The following is a 20,840-nucleotide window of genomic DNA, read 5'->3' as shown; positions in this document are numbered from 1 at the left end:
TTGGGCTGACATGAAAACTTGTTTGGAACTCCATCTGTTTATCTTATTTTCCTCCAGATGCTCTCTCTTTTGTTCTTTAAAGACAGTCAATTGGGAAACACCATCTTGAATTAGATAACTTGCACAACTGAAGCCTCATACAGTATTAGCTTAGGTTGAACTGAGAGCAGTTTTGGGCAGAATGAGAACTATGAGTTTCGTACCCTCTTTGTTCAGACAGAGCAAAGCAAATTTTCACTTCAGGTCATCCTTGTGAATTTGACTGCTGAACTGTTTATGTTTATTCACCCCAAAACAGCCAATGTACCAACCTTAAAGACGTTAGCTGTAGCTAGCTATCAAGGTACACACCAACCGTGCGCGCATGTGTGTGTGACAGCTCTGGCTTGGACTTATCTCAGAACTAACCAGGCACTTCAGTACTTTCTGTTATTTCCCTTCAGTCTGTCTCCTTTTTCTTTAGTCTCTGTACATTTATGAAATATACTAATTAAAGGAGACATATGATTTTTGATGATTTTCTGTTATTTATATTCTGTTATGACAACAGATGTTAAACATGGTTAAAGTTCCAAAACTTGAGGTGAACTGATGTGAAAATGCTCCCTGCAAGTCAAAAGCCAGGGCTTCAGCCTGCTCTGAACTTCTAGTTTGCAACAGTTTTTTCTACCCTGCGGACGTCGGCCCATAAGGTAAACGGCTGTCCATTCCATAGCCTTTGTTGCTAAGGTTGTTGCTAAGGTTTTTCCATGTGTTGTTTGCATTATTCACTCTCATATTTCGGATTGGACTATGGCTCGAACATGTATGGATGTATTTGAAAAGTTGACATTTCAAGTAAAGAGTGAGAAAAGTTGTGAAATCCAACTGTTAATTTCCTGGTTTGTTGACATAGCCCCCGCAGCCGGCAGATGTCTGCCAAGGGCCATAACATGCGAAATGTGCATAATATGTTCCCTTTGAGCTCTGAGAGAAATATGCTTAAGTCTTGCATGGAATTTATCATGCTGCATCTAAAATATGCCTTCTGTCTGAACACACAGTGAAGTTACATTTAAGTTGCATTAAGCAGGGACTGCTTTATGGACATGATTAGGACAAATGATTACAGCCACCGATAACTCTCTCAATTATGTGGCATGTAAGCATTGTTTTAAGATGTCAGATGTGCAAGTCCTTTGCGTTGCATTTAACTTTTTCACTTTTGTTACTATGTCAGATACTATATTTCATGTATTTCATCCTTTCATTAATCACATTTTGTCAGCTCTGTGCACATTAACTGCCAGAGATTTTTTCTTCTCACTGAACAAATAATTTTTTTCTCATGGGTAGATAACAGATTGTATTCTGAGATGTACCTTTTTTTTTTTTTTTACAGTATCTTGCTCATATTTATGATATTGGACAGAATATACACACTTGCAACATACTGGAGACAAATGAGCTCTGAAATGAGCAGTGGCACTGCCCTGTGTGGAATAATCTGCTGGATTATTCATCAAATGTTCTGGTGAATGTTAGAAAACGCACAGTCTTTTTCAGCCTTTTCAAATAATTTATTGCTGTGTTTGATGACTGTATATGTGACAATACAATACTGCTGTATGTGAAAGTGACACTGTATTCATAGTAATATAGTGAGTGTAATAGGATGAGTATTTTCAATGTCATATAAAAATATTTGCTATCTTTTTTTATAAAACAAGAATGGGCTGAAATAGCAGCAGCAGCAGGATTGAAGCTCTGAATATGTTGAAATTGCTTTTAAGTTTGGAATATTTCATTCACAAGCACATGTCAAAAGAATAACATAAAAATAATGATATCCACATTCATCCACATTGTAGGTAAATCACTGCTTTCAAAGATTATTGCTGTCATTCCAACAACTCACTGGCTGCATGTTCACTCATTTCACTTTTTAATACCTTGTAAAAGATTTGAGAGTGGTGCTGAAACATTCCTTTCAATCAGTCAACTGAAAGAAAAGTAATGGAAGATCTTTTTGATCATCAACTAATCATTTGAATAATTTATCAAATAACATTACTTAACTGGCTTTAGTTACAATCCTTTAAACTTTTAGTCCTGGTTGATATGATCACAGCTGTAGTTAGTTCCATTTAAAATGACTGTTTTGCTCTGTATAATTTGAGAGTTTGGGATTGTAATTTGAAAAAAATCACTTTGGGCTTTTATAACTTTTGAGGGATGTTTGTCATTTTTGACATTTTATATATAATTTATTACTTATATTAGTCATTTTTTATTACCTGAAAAAATAAGTGATACATTAATCACTGCTGAAAATAATAATTAGTTGCAGCCCATTTGAGACTAAAATTCCAGTTTATTATAATTTGGAGCTTATTTGCATAGGTTTGGCCATCGTTTCTATCAGTCATAATAACTTTGTACTCACTGAAGTTATTGTTGAGATGTGGGAACACAACAACATCACTACAACAAAGTTCAACAATGAAAGAAACTCAATCATTCAGGCAATCAGACAGGTTGTAAAAAGCCCAACAGTTTCACCAGGTTATCTAGCACTAATTCAGTCTCAATATGGAGCTACATAATGTACACAAATTTGAGCACACCCAATATGATGGAAATGATCTTTAATTTCACAGGAAAACTGCGTGCACAGCCACAAGAAAGGCCAAAGTTAAATCAGAAAATCTGCCCTAAAACTGAGATGGATGTGTGAGACGTACACATTTCTTGCCTCATCAGTTTGTGTTGTAGAGATGTCGCTGCGTTCCCAGATCTCAGGAATAACTTTGGTGCATGCATTAATATCATAACTGATCTGAACTGATGGCCAGACCAACAAAAAATGCTTTTGTTGGTTTCAGTGGGAGTCAGATTGCTTCTTTTGTTACCCTTGGTGTTACAAACACAAATTCTTTCACAGTATTTCTAGTAAAATCACTTATTTAAGGCAGGTGGACAAGGCAGTGATTAACAAAATGACATAAAGCAGAGAAAGACACACACAGTGTGAACATCTGTCCTTTTTCACTCTGCTTAAATTTTTGGCATTAATTCTGAAACATTTACATGGGAAAATTCACAGTGAGTTATGTGAATGTATTTTATAGAATAAAGCAGAAAAACACCATTTAGATGATGGACATTACATGTCAACAGTCATAAACAAATATTAAAGCTCAGATATAAAGATATGCAATTCTAACCAGCCCACAAAAAGGAAACTAAAGTAACTTCATCTGGTATCCTGCACCAGAAATATGTGACTCTGCCACTGACAGCACAATAATGGACCTGGGAAATGACATTCACAGGTTCATTCCCATTTAAAAGCCCTTGCTGTCCTTGACACAGTGCAGTCCAATGTCAGTTCAACTGAGTGTGTCTTATGTTTCCTGCTCCTCCTCCATCATCTTGTCACCATCCATGTCGTCTCTTTTAAAGGAGAGTTCACTGTTTTCTGTAGCGATGTCCAGGATTTTGGACAGGTATGCCAAAGTACTCTCGTCCACAGAGTCCAAAGACACGCGGTTAAACCTTGAACAGTAAAAAAAAAGACACACAGGTTTGTGAGGTGTATTTTTCTCACTTAACAGTTGATCAAAATAGTCTTTAGATTGCTGAGCTTTCAGAGACTAAAAGCAAAAGCCCCAACGTGCAGAAGAGATGGTTAACAGACAGCAGGTGACATTTACAAACCACATCTGTCAGGAGGAGGATCTGACAGCTTCTCTCTGCTCAGGGATAAGCCTAGTGGGTCCCATCTGTTGAGTTCGTATGTGCACACTGAATTGCACCCACGCTAATGTCTAACGACTCTATTGACTTGATCAAACACACAGTCACAGGTGTTTTACTCGAATCAAAGCACTTCCGAAACACCTGGAATTAACTGCATCTACTCTAATCTATCAATAAAAAATGCTTGCATATTGTTGCCCATAAACTTTAACTAGCCAGCATGTAATACACATGAACATGCAATTAGTAATGAACACACATAAATCCTCCCTTCACTTCCCCCACTGATGCAAGCATTCCAGCAGCTCTAAATTGGCTCAGGCCAAAGGCTCCCAGCTGTAGGGGGAATTTGGTTGAGAAAAAAAAGAAATGTGGCAGCAGCTGATATGAACAACATGAAGAGCATAACAGCTTGGAAGGGGTTAAAGCCCGTAAACACAAGCCATAAAGCAGCTAGGTTGAGGTCAGACTGACAACCAAACAGAACAAAAGCCTTCAAAGCGCTCGTCCGAAACCTCTTCACTCTGCTTTCTGACCGCTGCTTTCAGCTGTGGTGCTTGTGGGTATAAGCCTGCACTATGTGGAATAAAGCAAAGTGGAAAATTTGCTGAATGCACATAAATTAGAGGAGATTGAGAGATTAGATACCACATTGCAGTACTCTGCAAAATGAAGCTCAGTCATAAATTTGGTTGATTAGTAGCAGACCAGGACTTTATAACTTTATCAAAAAGTGAACTTTTATGAGATATTGACCAGTAATGAAACTCAAACTATAGTTTGAAAGGTTGAAAGTAAGTTGAAAGTCTAAACAATGGCGTGACAAGTTAAAAGTATGGTTTGAAAGTTTAAAACTAACATTTGAGCATCTGTAATTTTAGGTTTCCCTGTTTCCAACCTTTGTGCTAAGCTAAGGTAAGCAGTTGTTAGCTGTAGCTTCATATTTACTGTGCAGACAATCTTCTCATCTAACTCTTCACTATGCTAACATACTCAAGACACTTCTTTTAGAGATTCTGAGTTTTATGAACTGTGAAAGTGATTTTTTTTTTCTCAAACACTTTCACAAGAATAAAAAGGAAAGAAATCTTTTCACTGTGCCTAAATTCACTCTGAGCTGATTGTAAAAATATTTTTAAAAAAAGGGGGAAGAGCACTGGTGTACGAGTGCAGCTGATCCTTGGAGACTAGCAGAGCAGTGTAAACAATACCAACTCACCAGATTTCCACAAAGCCTCAAGGGCTGTGAAGAGTGTCAGGTTAAAGTTTATCCTCTTTAACATGTGTTGTGCAGCTACTTTGAAGAGAAACGGTTAATGCAGACAATCGTGGAGGATGAATTGAGTGTTGATGGGTTTAACACCTGTTCACTTCTTTTTTGGAAAGAAAATCGAGAATCTTACAACTACAGTAGCCTACTAGTAACATGAGTGAGACTAATAACTACAATCTTCATTCAAAACTTGTTTGTGAGTGTCTGTGTCGCTCACCGGAGGAAGATGCCTTTGATGTTCGGAGTGCCTTCAAACGCTGAAGCAGAGATACTGGAGATGCGGTTACTTTGCAAGTAAAGGTACTCCAGAGACTCAGGCAGGTCAGAGGGGATGTGTGACAGCTGGTTGCCAGACAGGTCTAGCGTCTAAAATTACAAGATGAATAATGAAATAAGTATGTTTTGTTATGTCTATTGGACTTAGAAGAATTATACCAAAGCCTGGTTTGTGTGTGCAGCTAATAACCCTTTTCCACTGCAGGAACTTAACTAATCAAAAAGGGATCTCACAGGATCTGCTTTTGTTTCTACTGTTATACACTCACTTTGGGGTCAAGTTCCTGGCACTAAATTTTGGTGCTGCTCAGGAAGTGATACAAAATGAAAGTTCCAGGCACCTTCGGGGGCTGTCAGCAGTGAAGTCAATCATGATTGGGTAAGCAGATGTGTTGTCACACCACAATAATGACAACGAATAAGCACATTATCCAGTGTCTGGCCAAAATGGAGATACAACAAAAAATTTGATGCACGCAATGGTGCAAACCAAAAAACGACAAAGGAGTTTGATAGGCTGGACATCATTTTGGGCCACCAAGTGGCTTGGGCCAGGGCCAGCAGTTCTCTGGATTCTCTGCCACTTTCATAAATTATGTTCACGTAAATGTGAAAAAAAAGTATAAAATCTTCAACAATATCGGCACCACTGCTTTTACTGTTGTCTGTCCCAGAACCACTTCCTTGCACTTGCATGAAAATGATCGGTCTCACCTTTGCCCTTTTAATGGCGTATATCTGAAATGGCTCACTTTGTAAAATACAGTGGAAGAGAATGGAAGAACCTCATACTAAAGCCTCCCATGGTTTTTAAAAGCTACTGGAAGCCCCAGGTTACAGGTTGTTAGGTTCCTGAAGTGGAAAAACGTCTTGCACTAGTATCTGATGTGTCTCCCTCAGCCACTTACAGTGAGCGCACTTAGCTCCATCCAGGCTCCCTGGTAGATTGAGTTTAGTTTCAGATGGTTATCACTTAGGATGAGCTTTTGGAGATTCTCCATGCCTGTCAGTGCCCTGTCTGGTATGGAGGTCAGCTGGTTGTTCTTGATTTCGAGCACCTGTAGGCTGCGAGGAAGACCCAGGGGCATCGAATGAAGGCCGTTCCCTGACAGGTCTAGGGTTTGCAACAAACGCAGCTTCCTGAATGCCTCACGGTGCACTTTGGGGCTGGTCAGCTGGTTGTAGCTGAGGTTGAGCTCTGTCAGTGTGTACAGCAGGTTAAGGTCATTGCGGCCAATTTCAGCAATGGAGTTGTGGAGCAGCATTAGAGTCTTAGCCCGCCGAGGCAGACCCCTGGGAACCCTCTCCAGCAAGTTGTTGTACATGTGGAGAGTGTGTAGTTTCTTCAAGCCCTAGTGAGAATGCAAATTAAAGATTCAATTGGTGATCAATTATTACGCAGCAGGTGAAAATGTTAAATATGTAAGATGCTCACATAAAAGCAGTTGAGCATCACCTCTTCTAGCCTGTTCTTACAATTGAAAATATTAAAATGAATGTATATTTTTACATGGGTCGGGTCTCTTGGGAAAACAATAAAAAGAATATGACATGAAAAAGAAATGTACATGGAAAGCAGCTGGGTGGATGGAACGTGCGCGGAGCTTGTTATTGTGGAGGATCAGGTACTCAAGGTTTCGGACAGAAGTAAGAGCGTCTCCAGGGATGCTGCGGATGGAGTTCTTCTCCAGGTGTAGCAGCACTAGATTGCGAGGCAGACCCTTGGGGACAACGCTCAGGTTGTTATTTGACAAGTCCAGACACTCCAGGCTGCTCAGTTGGCTGCCAGGAGACAGAAAGAGAAGTTCATCGAATCAGTTCTGTGCTCTTGTAATGTGTGCTTTCTTGCTGCTGCTGCAACACGAGACATCAGATAGTCTTTGTCAAGTGGATGGTCTCGTCTTGTACTCACTTGAAAACACTTAAATGCATGTATAATTGAAGTTTTACTTTCTTTTTTTTTTTTTTACACTCAGCAAAAGCATTAAAATGGCAGAATATGTAAGTGCCTGGGGGTTTTGTGAGTGAGGATTTTTGTTCACCTGAAAGTCTCGTTGTCCATGCCCTCATTGCTGAGGAGGTTGCTCTGTAGATACAGCTCTCTGAGGTTTCGCAACTTGTCAAAAGCCCCTGCTGGGATTTTCTCCAGCTTGTTATTCTGTAACAGCAGGAAAAATCCTTATATGTTATCATTACCATATTCATGAATATTCTAAATGCAAATGTATGCAGCAAGGTGCTCTAATGTATTAAAGGGACCTTCAAATGAAGACGGTAAAGGCTGGCAGGCAGGTTCTTGGGTACAACACGCAGGAAGTTGCTGGACATGGTGAGAATCTCCAGGGAGATGGAACCATTGAACATGTCATCAGGAAGTCCCACATCAGTTAGCTTGTTGTTGTGGAGATACACAGACCTGGGGGCCACAAGCAAGGGGCATTGCAGTGTGTAAATGGGCATACTGTATCTCCAGAAACAAAGGGGAAATTTGCACAAAAACACACATTTGTACCTCAGTTTTGGTTTTTGGCCAAATGTGTATGGATAGATCCTTGCAAGCTGATTAGCAGCAAAGTCAGCACTAACCAAAGAGGGTGGTAGGACCTTTGGCGCTGAGGCGAGCTGCAAATACAAGAAAAGAAGCATGACAGAACTTTATTACAAAGATTTGATTTCATTGATGTAGGGAGAATGTGATTTTTTAGACTGTCCTCGCCAGAAATTGGACAGCATTAAAATGATCTATGTTTAAGTTTACCCAGCAAGCAACTTAGTGCGGATGTGCAAAGACTGAATGTTCTCTCTCAGAAGCAAAGGGATAGCAATTTCAGTCAGTCAGACCACCACTTTGGTCCAGAGTGAATTATTATGACAAATATTAGATTGTTTGACATGAATTTTGCACAGATATTCATGGTCCCCAGAGGATGAATTATAATAAATTTGGTGATCCCCTGACTTTTCAATAGTGCCACCATGAAGTTGATTTTGATTTTTGGTTTTGTATGAAATATCTAGACAACTGTCAAATGGAGTACCATTCAAATCATGGTGGCCAGAGGATGAAGCCTAATGACATCACTGAACCTTTGATTTTTCATCTAATGCCACCAGCAGGTCAAAGTTTTAATAATATTGGTGAGCTCCTAAATTTTCCTCTAGTACTGACCACTACTTGACATTAATGGTCCAGAATGAAATGTCTTCACACCTATATGAACTGCCATGAAAGTTGGCACAGATATTTGTGTCCCCCTCAGGATGAACTGAAATAACTTTGATGATCCATTAACTTTTTATCTCGAGCGATCATCAGGTCAAAATTAATTTGCCCAATACTTTGGTTTATGACCAGATACCTGCAAAACTAAAGACATTTCTATCAGCCTCAGTTCTTTGTGTTAAGTGATAACCAGCAAATATTATAATGCTAACATGCTAAGATGGTGACTATGGTAAACATTATACCTGGTAATATCAACATGTTAATATAGTCATTGTGAGCATGTTGCAATGCTAATCTTAGCATTTAGCTCAAAGCACTGCTGCTGCTAACATGACTTTTGGGTTTTAGTCTTGTTTTCAACCATGCACGATCACAAACTCTCCCTTATCTCAACCAAGTAGTTTTAGTTGGCCAAATTTAACCAAGCCTTAACCATAGAGGTGGCAGAACAGATTTGCCATTTTGTCATTTAGGCATTAGGACCAAAGAAGCGGGCACGGCTTCATTTGCTACAGAGCAGAAGTGCTGTATGTGTACCCCTTCATGTAGAAGCAAGGTTTCCCTCACTTTAGTCACTCCTGCCAGGACTAGCGCTACATTGTACAAAACCGCAGAGAATATAGAGATCCGAGAAGCACTGGTGAGATTAGATGTTCATTTAGAGCTCTCTCCTTTATAACATGGTTTATGGATTAAAGCAGCATGGGTGTCTTTGAGGCTTAGCGAGCACTTAAAAATCCCCTATTCTTCCTGTATCCCGTTTGCCTATTCATCCCTGTGAAGGCACAAACAAATCTGTCCATCCTTTCTCTCTTGCTCTGTGTCCAAAAGGGTCACTAACATTTTAGCTCTGACCAGCTGGCACAGCCGTACTGGAAGTGATTACAAGCATAAGCTCACAAACAGTGTGTAAGAGGAGACTGCCACCTCTCTCTGCCAGCTGGCACTGTGTCAATGTATCTGAGTAGTATAGAATAAAATAAAATAGAATAAAATAATTTAGAGATGAAAATGTAAAAGATAACATTTCTTTTGAATCATGTAAGCAGAGTTGAGGTCAGAAGAGAGAACAAACATTTGAGAGTCTGCTGTATGACTCACCTTGTTATTTGCCAAGTATAAATAAGCCAGCTGTTCGAGCATCTCAAAACCTTCATCTTCAAGGCCTGTTAAGTGAAAAACATACTGAATTGCAAGTCAGAATACTAACAACAAAAGCCAAAAACTGCTATATGTAGTTTTTATCAATGTTACACATGAAAATAATCTGGTATTCTGAATCTATGGCTCAAGGTTTCTTTGTTGTAGAACTGCACAGCATATAAAAAAGGTTTTATGAAGCACTGTGTAGCTGTGGAATGCCAACCTACTGGAGTGATATTATCTCAGTTAATCATATTATTTATAGGCTAATGGGCACTTCAATCTTCAATCAACCCATACTCCTTCTGTAAAGGTGAAAATTACGCATCCCTTGGCTAATTTGAATTATCTTCCAACTGTTTTCTTCACTTCAGTACAAATCTAGTTTGACGATTCACGATTCGGAACGGAGAAGAAATAAACATTAAAATTTTAGTATTTTTTTAAAGGCCACACAAATGTCTCTGAACAGCCCCCATGAACATTTGCCTACATGCAGCCAGTAGAGGCATGTTTCAGCTTTACAGCTAAGGCTTCACTAACCATAGTTCAGACTCAGAGATTCAGGCAAATGTGGGAATCAAAGAAAGCATTTTTCTACCTCTTAAGACATTAGTGAGGAACAAAACATTAACCAGAACTAGAACCATGGCAGGCTCAGAAATCAACCCATATATTGAACAAGAGGAGGCTGAAAAAAGAGGTTTTAGCTGATGAACAGTCAGCTGGACTAGAGCAAGGATTGACAAATTGGACACCTAAGACTGTTCCCAAGAGCAAAAAAATTAGGAAAATGTAAGTGTTAATATTGTTTGACAAGAAAGTTTTTTTCATACATACACTGTAGCTAGATACACTATCTAACTCTTTTCCCATGGGGATTGTGGCCTTATCTTGGTCTGTTAGAGATTCTATTACATAAAATGCTTGATACACTGTGATTTGGGAAACTGCAGTTAGAGATTTAGCAACAAAAACACAAGCAGTTGTCACAGCTGGCCAAGAGGACAATAATCCACTGAGCTATCCGTTCATCTTGGCAGCACCATTAGCCAGAATGGTAAAGACGAACTGGCATACCACACCACTAACAGAAACAATAAAGGAAACAATAATTGTGTCTGTCTGCACAATTAAAGGCTGTGAATTAAGCAGTGTGCTTCAGTCTCCTTTCTTCTCTGGAAGAAACAATAAAGGCTTAGCCAGTGGGTGCAAAAAGTTGTTCCCAGCAGGTTTGATGTGTGCCATTTGATGTTTATTTTGGATTCTGTTTTGAATGGTAATACATAACCATGACTGTGGCTTAAAACCGATGTCTTTAAACATGCAATATGTAATTTCTGCTACTGGGGGTCTCTCAATCAAAACAATAACAAAAGACGGAGTTTGTGAAGTAGCGTCATGGGAGTTGTTCATTGTTAAACAACCAGCTTCTCTTACTTCAGTGTTCATTGTTCAGGATATTTTAAACGGGAGACAAATTATTCGGCAGAGGTCTCCTCCCCTCCAAAACAAACAGACTGGTGATTAAAACAGGTAAAAACACTGAATAAAGCAGTTTCACCCAAAAAATCAATGTTTCTCCGATGCGGTTTGGCAGGCACAGGACATCCAGGAGGGGCTGCTGGCTGAGCTGCTGCTAACATTTGCTCAGCTTGTTTCTCTGATAATTTAAGATCCAGACATCCGATGACTAACTAAAACTTGCCCATCCTGTGAAAATTGATTCAGTTGTCCCTGTAGATTGTCCTCCATTCCCTGGACCTAACTACTGACTGAGAGCAAACACTGGGTGCTGGGAAGAGTTAAACTGGAAACTGCATTTCCGCTGCCACATTTGGATGTACTTGAAAAAATTTTGCTTCCATAAATACAAGTAATAAATAACCATAAAACACCCCGGCAGCAGAATAGCCACTGATCCAACTAACATTGCTCCAAACTGACCCAAAGGTTCAAGGCTCTGACAGAACCAGTCAACAAAGACCCACAGCTGAGCAAAACAAACAGAAATTCAACAGACCCAAACAGAACAACTTTGTATACAACAGGTCTGTAATATGCTCTCCCGCTGTGCGCCAGGTTCCTGCAGGAGATTTCTATTGTGTTGCTGTGTTTACCAGCTGTGGTGAGCCAGTTGTTCTGAAGGTTGAGAGTCTCAAGCTGATGCAGATGAGAAATGTGCCCCACTGTTACCTCCTCGATTTTGTTGTTCTGGCATCAGGACACAAAACACAGACATATATGTATATACATACATACTATACAGAGTTAAAAAAAATGCAGATGTGTATTACAGTCTCTGTGTGTATGTGTGTGCAAGACCTGCAGAGAGAGCTGGCGGATTTTGTCAGACAGATTGTCGGGAAACTCGGTGAGGTCGACCCCGGCACAGTCCACTGCCCCCTCTGTTGTACAGGTGCATTTTGGTGGACATTCGATCTGCTCACTTTTTGTCAGCACCGTTGTGATGTCGGCCTCCTTTACTCGCTCTTCCTCCTCCTCTTCCTCTGGTTCAAGAGGGGCCTGGCAACACACCAACACGCAGGCCAAGAGCAGCACACTCAGAGCCTTCAGGATGGAATGCTTGGGAAAGGCCATGTCCACTGCTGAGCTCTCCTGTTGCACAAGCACATTGACAGTAAAGTTAAAAAGACAGCTCTTGGAGTATTTTGTTCCTGGAAACAGGAACTTGTTAAAGCTGCAATTTGCTACTATTTAAGCAGTTTTGAGCAGGTTTTTGTACTTTGAGATGTTGGATTGTTTGTTGGGTGAGTTAGATGCCCCATGCTCCAAAAATCCCTTTCAAAAAAGTTTGTGTTGTGAGTAACATCATGTTGTCAATCATTATGGATGACCAAGGGTTGTGTTAACTGTTTTTTTATCTTATTAACATTGGGTGGATATTTGGGTTGTACATAGAATTGAGAATTGAGTTTATGGATGACTAGTTGAGAAAGGGGTAGGAATAAATAAGTGTATACTTCTTCCTACTCCTTTTCAGACATGTAATAATTATTTTTTGTCATTTATGACAATTTGTTTATTGAGTTGTTGTATAGGTTTATTCTTGTTTTGTTTTTATCTGTTTTTTTTTTTTATTTTCGCATGTTTGAAATAAAATTGACTGATTATTTTGCACTGCTTCATAGCTCCTAAGGTGTGAGGAGGTGTGCCTACTGCCTGTCAATCACACATGAACAGAAAAATCTAATGGGTCTGATGCTTTGTCTTTAGTTTATCTGCACTCTGTGTTTGCTGGAAGAAAATCATGTGGTCTCTTAAACCCTATTGACACTATACATCAGAGGTTTCATTTAAATTTGCTGATGTTTAAACCTGCAGTTACTTATTTTTTGGTCATTTGGGGACAGCAGAAACAAGCTGCAAACATAAGAGTGACATATTATCACCTTATAAGTAGATATGGTTAGCTTGTTAGCAAAGAGCAGACAAGGGACAGACATTCGCATTTAATGGGCCTCATCCAAGAACATTTTTGTATTTTTATCCTAAAACTCATGATTTTTTCTGTGAAGTTTGCTTGTACAAGTGTTCCAAGTCAGATTCAACAAACTCTCTTAACTGCCTGAACTTGTCATAAATCACTCCTTTCAACCTGATGAATGTCACCTGTTCATGAGTAGGTGCACTTTCATGAGATGTGATCATTAGCATAATTCATGCTCCTAAGGCCCCTACATGTTCCACTCCATTTGTTGGTGAGTTTTATTAAAAAAAAAAAGTTCCCAAAAAGTAAAAACACCGAACAGATTCAAGTCCTGCTTTCAGAAATCAGTAGACAGAAACATAACAAATTTAGGAATGTCAATATTAGAGGACCCAAAACAATAAAAAAAATATAAATCCAGCTGCCAGCAACGAATCATCAGATCAGATCAGCGCTGTACTGTCACAGAAATAAAGAGGGAACACTTTGACATGAAGTTAGATACCAAAAAAAAGCTCTAAAGCAAAGCGCTCTGTGACTAATATGAGAGGCGGTCATGTGACAGACAGAGATATTAGAGGAGAATCCTATAGTCTACAGGTGATGTTATACTGTCATCTGCAATAGAAGCTGATACTGGACAGAGACCTGCAGAGAGAGATACAGCAGCTAACGGAGTGAGAGAAGTTTCCTAGCAACTACTGAAATTAGAAGTTGCTGCCTCAAAATATGCCAATAAAAATGATAAAATCTAGATAACCTTTCAGCAAATTGGCAGCTATGATAACAATAATATGGTAAACATAATATTAATTTTGCATTAAGTTTGTTTCAGTTATATATTTGATTTTTGTTCATTTCAGTATCATATTTAAACTCCAAATTAATTCAGATTAGGACATTATAATTGTAAATGAAACAAGTGTGAACAAAGGCGGAGATGATCTATTACAACACATATGACAGGTCTGAACCACTCGTAAATTTTGTTTGTACCTAAGAGAAAACTGATGAGTGCCACAAATGTTCTTAAATCCCTCATACGTGCATCTTAAGAATGAATCTATTCGTATGAGTGGTTCTTGCATGAGGCCCATTATGTGGTGTAATTGGCCACCTGGCAAATGTAATTCCAATATTTACTATTGGAACAATTCCAATATTAGTTGCTACCTTTGTCTGTCTGATGTTGCTGGGCAGGAAGTGTACAGTGGGTTTGTGAAAACAGCTGCCTGCTGCAGCTAAAAACAACACTGAGAGCCGTGAGAGTCAACCAAAACAATGAAGTTGAGGGGCCTAAAACCAAAACAATGAGCTGAAAGAGGCTAAAACACTCCATAGAATTGAGGGGGATTTGCAGAGGCAGGTGATAATTTCCTGTGGGTTTGTTACTACGAGTGACACCTTTTACATACAGGTTCTCATGTAATCCATTGTCAATATACAGATAATAATAATAGCCACTATAAGGTGGTGAAATTCAGTATGTGTGCAGATTTCTAGAGTTCAGATTATTTTATTGATTTCAAAAAGTTCAAATCTTTTACTGTGTATTATCTCATGAAGGCAACACTCATAAATGAGACAAATGTCACTGTGGACTCTTAAACTGTGGCCAGTTACATGGGGTTCAAAACAATATTGGCATGTCCATTAATTACTGGTTTAACTGATGTATGTCATGTGGGATGAATGATTTTTGTTGATATTTTTCTTTGTACAGGGGACTCTGTACCGCCTCCCAGAAGGCAGGCACTGAAAGTGATGATTCAGGGGATGGCATGACAGGATTTTGTCAGATTTTGTCATTCGTTCAGCTGCTTTGCCTGATATTGCCTTGCCAAGTTTGACTATTCTGGAGAGTTTGGCATTGTTTTTGATGTTGTTGTTCATGCCAGAAGGACTGTTACCAACGAACTGATGAGGTCATTGTATTAAAGGAGACATGTCATGCACATTTCTAGGTCTATATTTATATTCTGGCACTCTACTGGAATATCTTTGCATGATTTACAGTTGAAAAAATTCCTTTAATTTAACTCTACTACTGACTCTTTATGCAGACCCTCACTTCAGCCTCTGTCTGAAACAAGCAGTTTTAGCTCCTTTCTCTTTTAAGGCCCCCCTCTCCTCAAGCTTTGGACCTGTGACCATATTTACCACAGACATCTGAGATCATAACAGTATAAAAATAACAGAAAATCCTAAAAAGCATGATATGTCCCCTCAGGTCCAATGTAGCATGCAGCTGTGTTTACTCCAGCCTGCTAAGTGACTGTCTGGCCGTGACACACAACATAAAACAAACCAAATACAGGACTGGTATAAACTATAAGCTACTTCCATATAATATAAACTATATGAAAGCAAATTATTTCTGTCAAGGCTCTAGAGAGTCAGAGATTCATCATGAGTCAAACCAGTTAGTAACTGAAGTTGTGTCGCTGAAGCTCTGCAACTGCCAAGTTTAAAAACATGATGTTGTTATAGCACCCAGTAGTGCCTCCAAACCACAGAATTTCCTCCCAGCTCACTGTTAATATTTTAAAATGGTTCACAGTTGTGGTTCAGAACATGAAAAAAAGGATATTTTGTGAGCAGAAGAAAAGCATTTTTCAGAACCGAGGTGAAAATATTACTCTTTTATTGTATATTCCTTGTGGTCATCACCTGCTGACTTTATGCATAATAGTTACCTCAGCCGTCAGCTAGAAACTGTTTCAGAGTAGACAGCTTGCCATGATGAGAGGCAAGTGTTTCGGCAGAAGGCAGACTGGTACTAAATGAAGGACTGGAGGGGAAGAAAACAAATCCTGTTTTAAGGTAAACAGTTGTATTTTACAATGTCACAATTCATGTAGACGCTTTTATCCAAAGTGACAAACATCTGAGAGTTGATACAATACAAGAGAGGATCTAGTCAGGAGAGAACAACACAACTAAGTGTCATAAAGCTAAGTTCAAGTTCAATAGGATGCCAAAAGGCAGCGCACAGAGGTAATGCATAGAATGCATAGGAGCAGATTTTTTTTCTCTCTTTGTCCATCAAGTGTGGAGTTGTTCGCGAAAGAGCTGGGTCTTTAGTCTTTTCTCAAAGACTGAGAGGGAGTCTGCAGATCAAACAGAGTTTGGTAACTTGTTCCACCACAGGGGAACTACAGAAGAGAAGAGTCTGGCTAGCGACTTAGGGCCCTGTTGTGGTGGTTGTACCAGGCGCCTTTCATTGGCAAAGCATAGTGAGCGGGAGGGAGCATAGACCTGAATGAGGGAGTTCAGGTAGGTGGGAACTGTTTTGCTTTTTTGTAACTGAGTGTCAGGGTTTTGAATTTGATGCAGGGAGCAACTGGGAGCCAGTTGAGGGATATGAACAGCGGGGTGACTATGCTGTTTTGGGCTGGTTGAAGACCAGCTGTGCCGCCAGTCGTGCTGTATGCTCAGACCGGTAGGGTCAGATCTTCTTGATGTTGTACAAGGCAAATCGACATGACCGACAATCGACATGGCAACTGAGGCCACGTGAACCTTACAGGTTGGTTGGTCGTCAATCATGACACCCAGGTTTCAGGCAGACTTTGCAGGTATGAGTTGGGTTGATTCAAGCTGGATACTGATCTGTTGTTGTATAGAGGGACTGGCTGGGATGACAAAGAGCTCGGTCTTAGAGAGGTTAAGTTGAAGATGGTGTTCTTTCATCCATGCTGATATATCAGCAAGGCATGACAAGATCCGAGCGGAGACTGTGTGGTCTTCTGGTGGGTACAATAGGAAGAGCTGAGTATTGTCAACATAGCAATGGTATGAGAAACAAGGGGAGTGGATGATTTCACCAAGTGAGGTGGTGTATATTGAGAAGAGAGGGGGGCTGAGGACTGACCATTGAGGAACCTCTGTGGATAAGCTGTGCAGTTTGGACACCTCTCCCCTCCAAGATATTCTGAAAGATCTCCCTGAGAGGTAGGACATGAACCAGCAGAGAGCAGATCCTGAGATACCAATCTCAGTCGCTATGGAGAGGAGGATTTGGTGGTTAACCATGTCAAAGGTAGATGACAGATCTAGCTGTAATAGAGCTGAGGACTGACCGGCAGTTCTTGCTGAACGCAGTGATTCCTTTACCAACAGGGGTGCAGTCTCAGTAGAATGCCCCCGCTGTGTGTGCAATTTTTGATAAGAAGGGCAGGAGTGAAACTGGTCTGTAGTTTTCAACCTGGGCTGGGTAGAGTGTAGGTTTTTTTTAGTAGTGGGGTGACTCGAGCTTGCTCAAATGTGGTGGGGAACACACCCGCTGTAAGCGAGGAGTTGATGATGTGTGTGACCGCGGGGTTAAGCGCGGGGGAACTGGTCTGTAGAGGGTTGGATGGTATCGGGTCCAGCAGACAGGTAGTGGAACAAGAGTCCTGCGGAAATTTGGAGACTTCCTCTTCGGTCAGACGGGATAATGAAGGGAGTTCAGCCCTGTTAGCTGGCAGCTGTAGACTGAGTTGGTCAAGCTCAGAGAACTGGTTATGGATGGCAGAGACCTTATCAGTAAAGAGGAGTGAGTTAAAAGCAGAGAACATCTTCCGAGCTTCTGTGGCACCACAGATCTTATTCTATTCTTATGCCATTTTCTCTCTGCTGCTCTGAGCTCCGCCCCTTGCTCTCTGACGACTTCAGTGACTTCAGGCTTGGATGTTAGAGGGCAGAGATTGTTAAGAGAGGAGGCTAGTGAGGACCAGAGCATGTCTGTAGCCTCATTGACAGGAAGTGAAAGGAATTCATTATGAGGAGGCATCGTAGCCAAGACATCATTGGAAAGTTGAGTCGGTGTGAGGGACTGGATGTTTTGGCGGAGGGAGACCAACTGCAGAGGAACATGAGGATGTTCCGGTACAGTGATCATAAATTGAATAAAGAAGTGGTCAGATTGATGTAGGGGGGTGACAGTCAGATTTGCTGTGGAACAGTTCCGAGTCAAAATCAGATCAAGAGTATTGCCCGCTTTGTGTGTGGAGGGGGTGGAGACCTGTTTGAAGTCAAATGAGGACAGAAGTGACAGGAAGTCAGCTGCTTGGGTTTTGCCAGTATGGGTATTCATGTCTCCCATGACAATCAGTGGTGTGATCGTCAGGAATGGCTGAGAGTAACATGTCTAGTTCGACTACAAAGTTCCCTAGTTGACACCCCGGTGGGCAGTATATGACAACCACAAACAGCTTAATAGGAGCAGAAACCCTGATTGCATCGTATTTAAAGAAGTTGATGTTAAAGGAGTTGTAGCTTAGTGGAGAAAGCTTAGTGAATTTCCAGTGTTTGGAAATGAGGAGCCCCGCACCACCTCTGCGCCCAACAGGGCGGGGTGTGTATGAGAAAGTGGAGTCAACAGAGAGTGCGGCCGATGTGGCAGTGTTTACTGGATGGATCCAGGTTTCAGTCAGGGCTAGTACCTGAATGTCTGACAGATTAGCAAGTGCTTGGATAAATTCTGTTTTGTTTACAGCTGAATGGCAATTCCATAGGCCAAGAGAAAAGGAGGAGTGAGTAGAAGAGGCTTTTCTGAGTGAATAGAGGTTCTCAGGGTTGCATTGTCTGCGACAGATGTAATTTTTTTGAAAGCCTTGGATGTCACCAAAGTCTTGTATCACATGGTGAGTGAGGCAGGAAACGTGAATAGATAGTAGAAAAGGAATAACCAGTCAGTGTCCTTGCTCGGAGGACTCGCACAGGTAGACTCACAGCTCTTTACTCAATTCCGTCTTCACACAATAAAGGCTGACACACAAGTTTAACAGAAAAGCTGCCTTATAAACTTCAGACAATGAGTTTGAAAGACATGAGCATTTACTTGGTAAGGAAGATGTAAGGAAAGACACTATTCAGTTGCATTATGGGAATTGAATGCTTCAATTTTGGAGACTGCAGGGAGTAAATGCGCCCACACAAAAACTTTCTTGAACATAAAACCCTGTAAGAGCCCCTGTATAATGTGTTACTTATTGAGATTTAGAGATGCTGGTAGGTGAATTTGTTACCTTTGACTGAGCCAGGCTAGCTGTTTCCCTCATTCTAAATGTTGAACTATTCCTTTAATATAATTTTCTGTTCTTCATGATTTCTTCAATTCATTTCAAATCGATTCAATCCAGTAAATTTGGTCTATTCCTTGAGGCCCATTTGTAACTGCTGTATAAAAAAATAGGTGAGCTTTCAGTATCATACATCTATGAATTCATTTCATTGAGGAATAGTTCACACTGTTTACACACCAGGCCATCAACAAAAGACAGCCGTCTCTCTGCCTCCTCTGTCTATTCTGCTTATCCCGTGTCTGAAGCTTAAATCCTCACCAGCTGCAAGGGCTAATTTGGAAGGAAAAAAGCATAAGCACCACCAAGGAAAGCTTTTTTGCTTTTCATAATCATGCACACACATTCAAAAAATCAACAATTTTGAAGGAGTCAAATTTTCAGCTATAGGTGGTATAAAATAATAAGAATCTAGCCTTTTGCAGCTGGCTGACAGGCTCAAGGACAGCAGTGTTTTGGTAAAGCCAGGAATAAGCCCTCTAATCATCTCCAATGTGGGTAGAAATATACCAAATGGGCACTCAAGGCAAACGTCTAAAAGCCAGCCATCGGAAGTCCCTTTTCTGCCTGTTGCACCACAACAACTACTAGAGGGACAGTGGCACATACACATACACACACACACACAACATACAAAAAGGAAAGCCACACACAAGCATGCATACACCCACAGCAAATGAAAAATAAGAGCCTGTGCACTTGCCTGCAATTATAGCACAATGTTGACCCTGGCTAGAATAAAAACATCACAGCACCCAGGAGTCAGAGAGGAGTTTAAAGCCTTCACTTTCAAGTCAACACTCTCTTGTTACATTATAATTTAGAGGCTTGAAGTGAGAATAATCTTTATTAGCAGCGATCCTGAGCATTTTAAAAGTCATCTTGTTTTCATGCTTTTCTGCTCTTTCTTGGTTGAGTAGAGGTCTTGAAGTGGCTCTACTGCACTGTTAAATAGTCAGGATTGTCTGGGATACACATGCCAGAACTGTCATGCACAGATGAATGACGCTGACACTTTAAGCTAAGTCTAAGGTCCATATAACAAAACAGCCACACATAAAACATGCAGCAGTAAGGTCTGAAAAAAAAACAACAACATTCTGGTCTACTACTTTACCCTTTCCGAACGTTTGCTGAAACGCACTGAAGTCTGACGTCCAGTCCAAACACAGGCTGTCCCATAGCAGGCGAGAAGTCGCACAGCCACACCAGATACCCTCCAGATGTGAGAGAGAGTGGGAGTGGGAGAGGGAAAGTTAAGAAAGGGAAAGGAAGGGAAACAGGCGAGAGTGAAAAGGAAGGGAGTGAGTAAGAGAGACAGCTCTGACCTGAATGAGAGCCAGAAACGCAAATTCTTTCTCTTTTTTCCTCATATTTTTTCCCCTTGCATCAATTTTTTTCCCACAAGGTCGCAGTTTTAGTGTTATAATATAATAAGTTCATCTTGATTTTGTTGAAACTGTAAATTTTTCCTCTGGATTCAACAAAAACTTTCCAATCCCAACTGAGATTATAATCACACAGTTGGGATAAGAACTACTTGGATGCACTCAAAGGCCCGTTCACTTCAAACAGACATCGTGGTTGTATCTTAGATATTCTTTCATTGTGCAATAAAACCAGAGATAGAAACCAAACCCTTTTTGTACGGGAGATTATTGATAA

General features: G+C 40.4%; 1 protein-coding gene across 1 annotated transcript; it reads right to left on the bottom strand.

Annotated features, from left to right (window-relative positions):
* Positions 1–1,709: 1,709 nt before the first annotated feature.
* podn (podocan) lies at positions 1,710–20,451 on the bottom strand. Its single transcript, XM_067597927.1, has 11 exons — positions 20,293–20,451; positions 11,985–12,278; positions 11,780–11,873; positions 9,618–9,682; positions 7,803–7,912; positions 7,550–7,706; positions 7,333–7,448; positions 6,859–7,072; positions 6,199–6,642; positions 5,232–5,380; positions 1,710–3,537 (listed from the first exon to the last, which is right to left on the bottom strand). The coding sequence occupies exons 2-11, from the start codon at positions 12,258–12,260 to the stop codon at positions 3,387–3,389; spliced, it is 1,776 nt and encodes a 591-aa protein (XP_067454028.1). The 5' UTR covers positions 12,261–12,278; positions 20,293–20,451; the 3' UTR covers positions 1,710–3,386.
* Between the last annotated feature and the right edge of the window lie 389 nt (positions 20,452–20,840).

The sequence above is a fragment of the Thunnus thynnus genome, chromosome 8, assembly GCF_963924715.1.
Source record: "Thunnus thynnus chromosome 8, fThuThy2.1, whole genome shotgun sequence".
In the NCBI taxonomy this organism is placed as follows: Eukaryota; Metazoa; Chordata; class Actinopteri; order Scombriformes; family Scombridae; genus Thunnus; species Thunnus thynnus.
The sequence above is the reverse complement of the archived record's forward strand: the minus strand, read 5'-3'. Positions and strand labels throughout refer to the sequence as shown.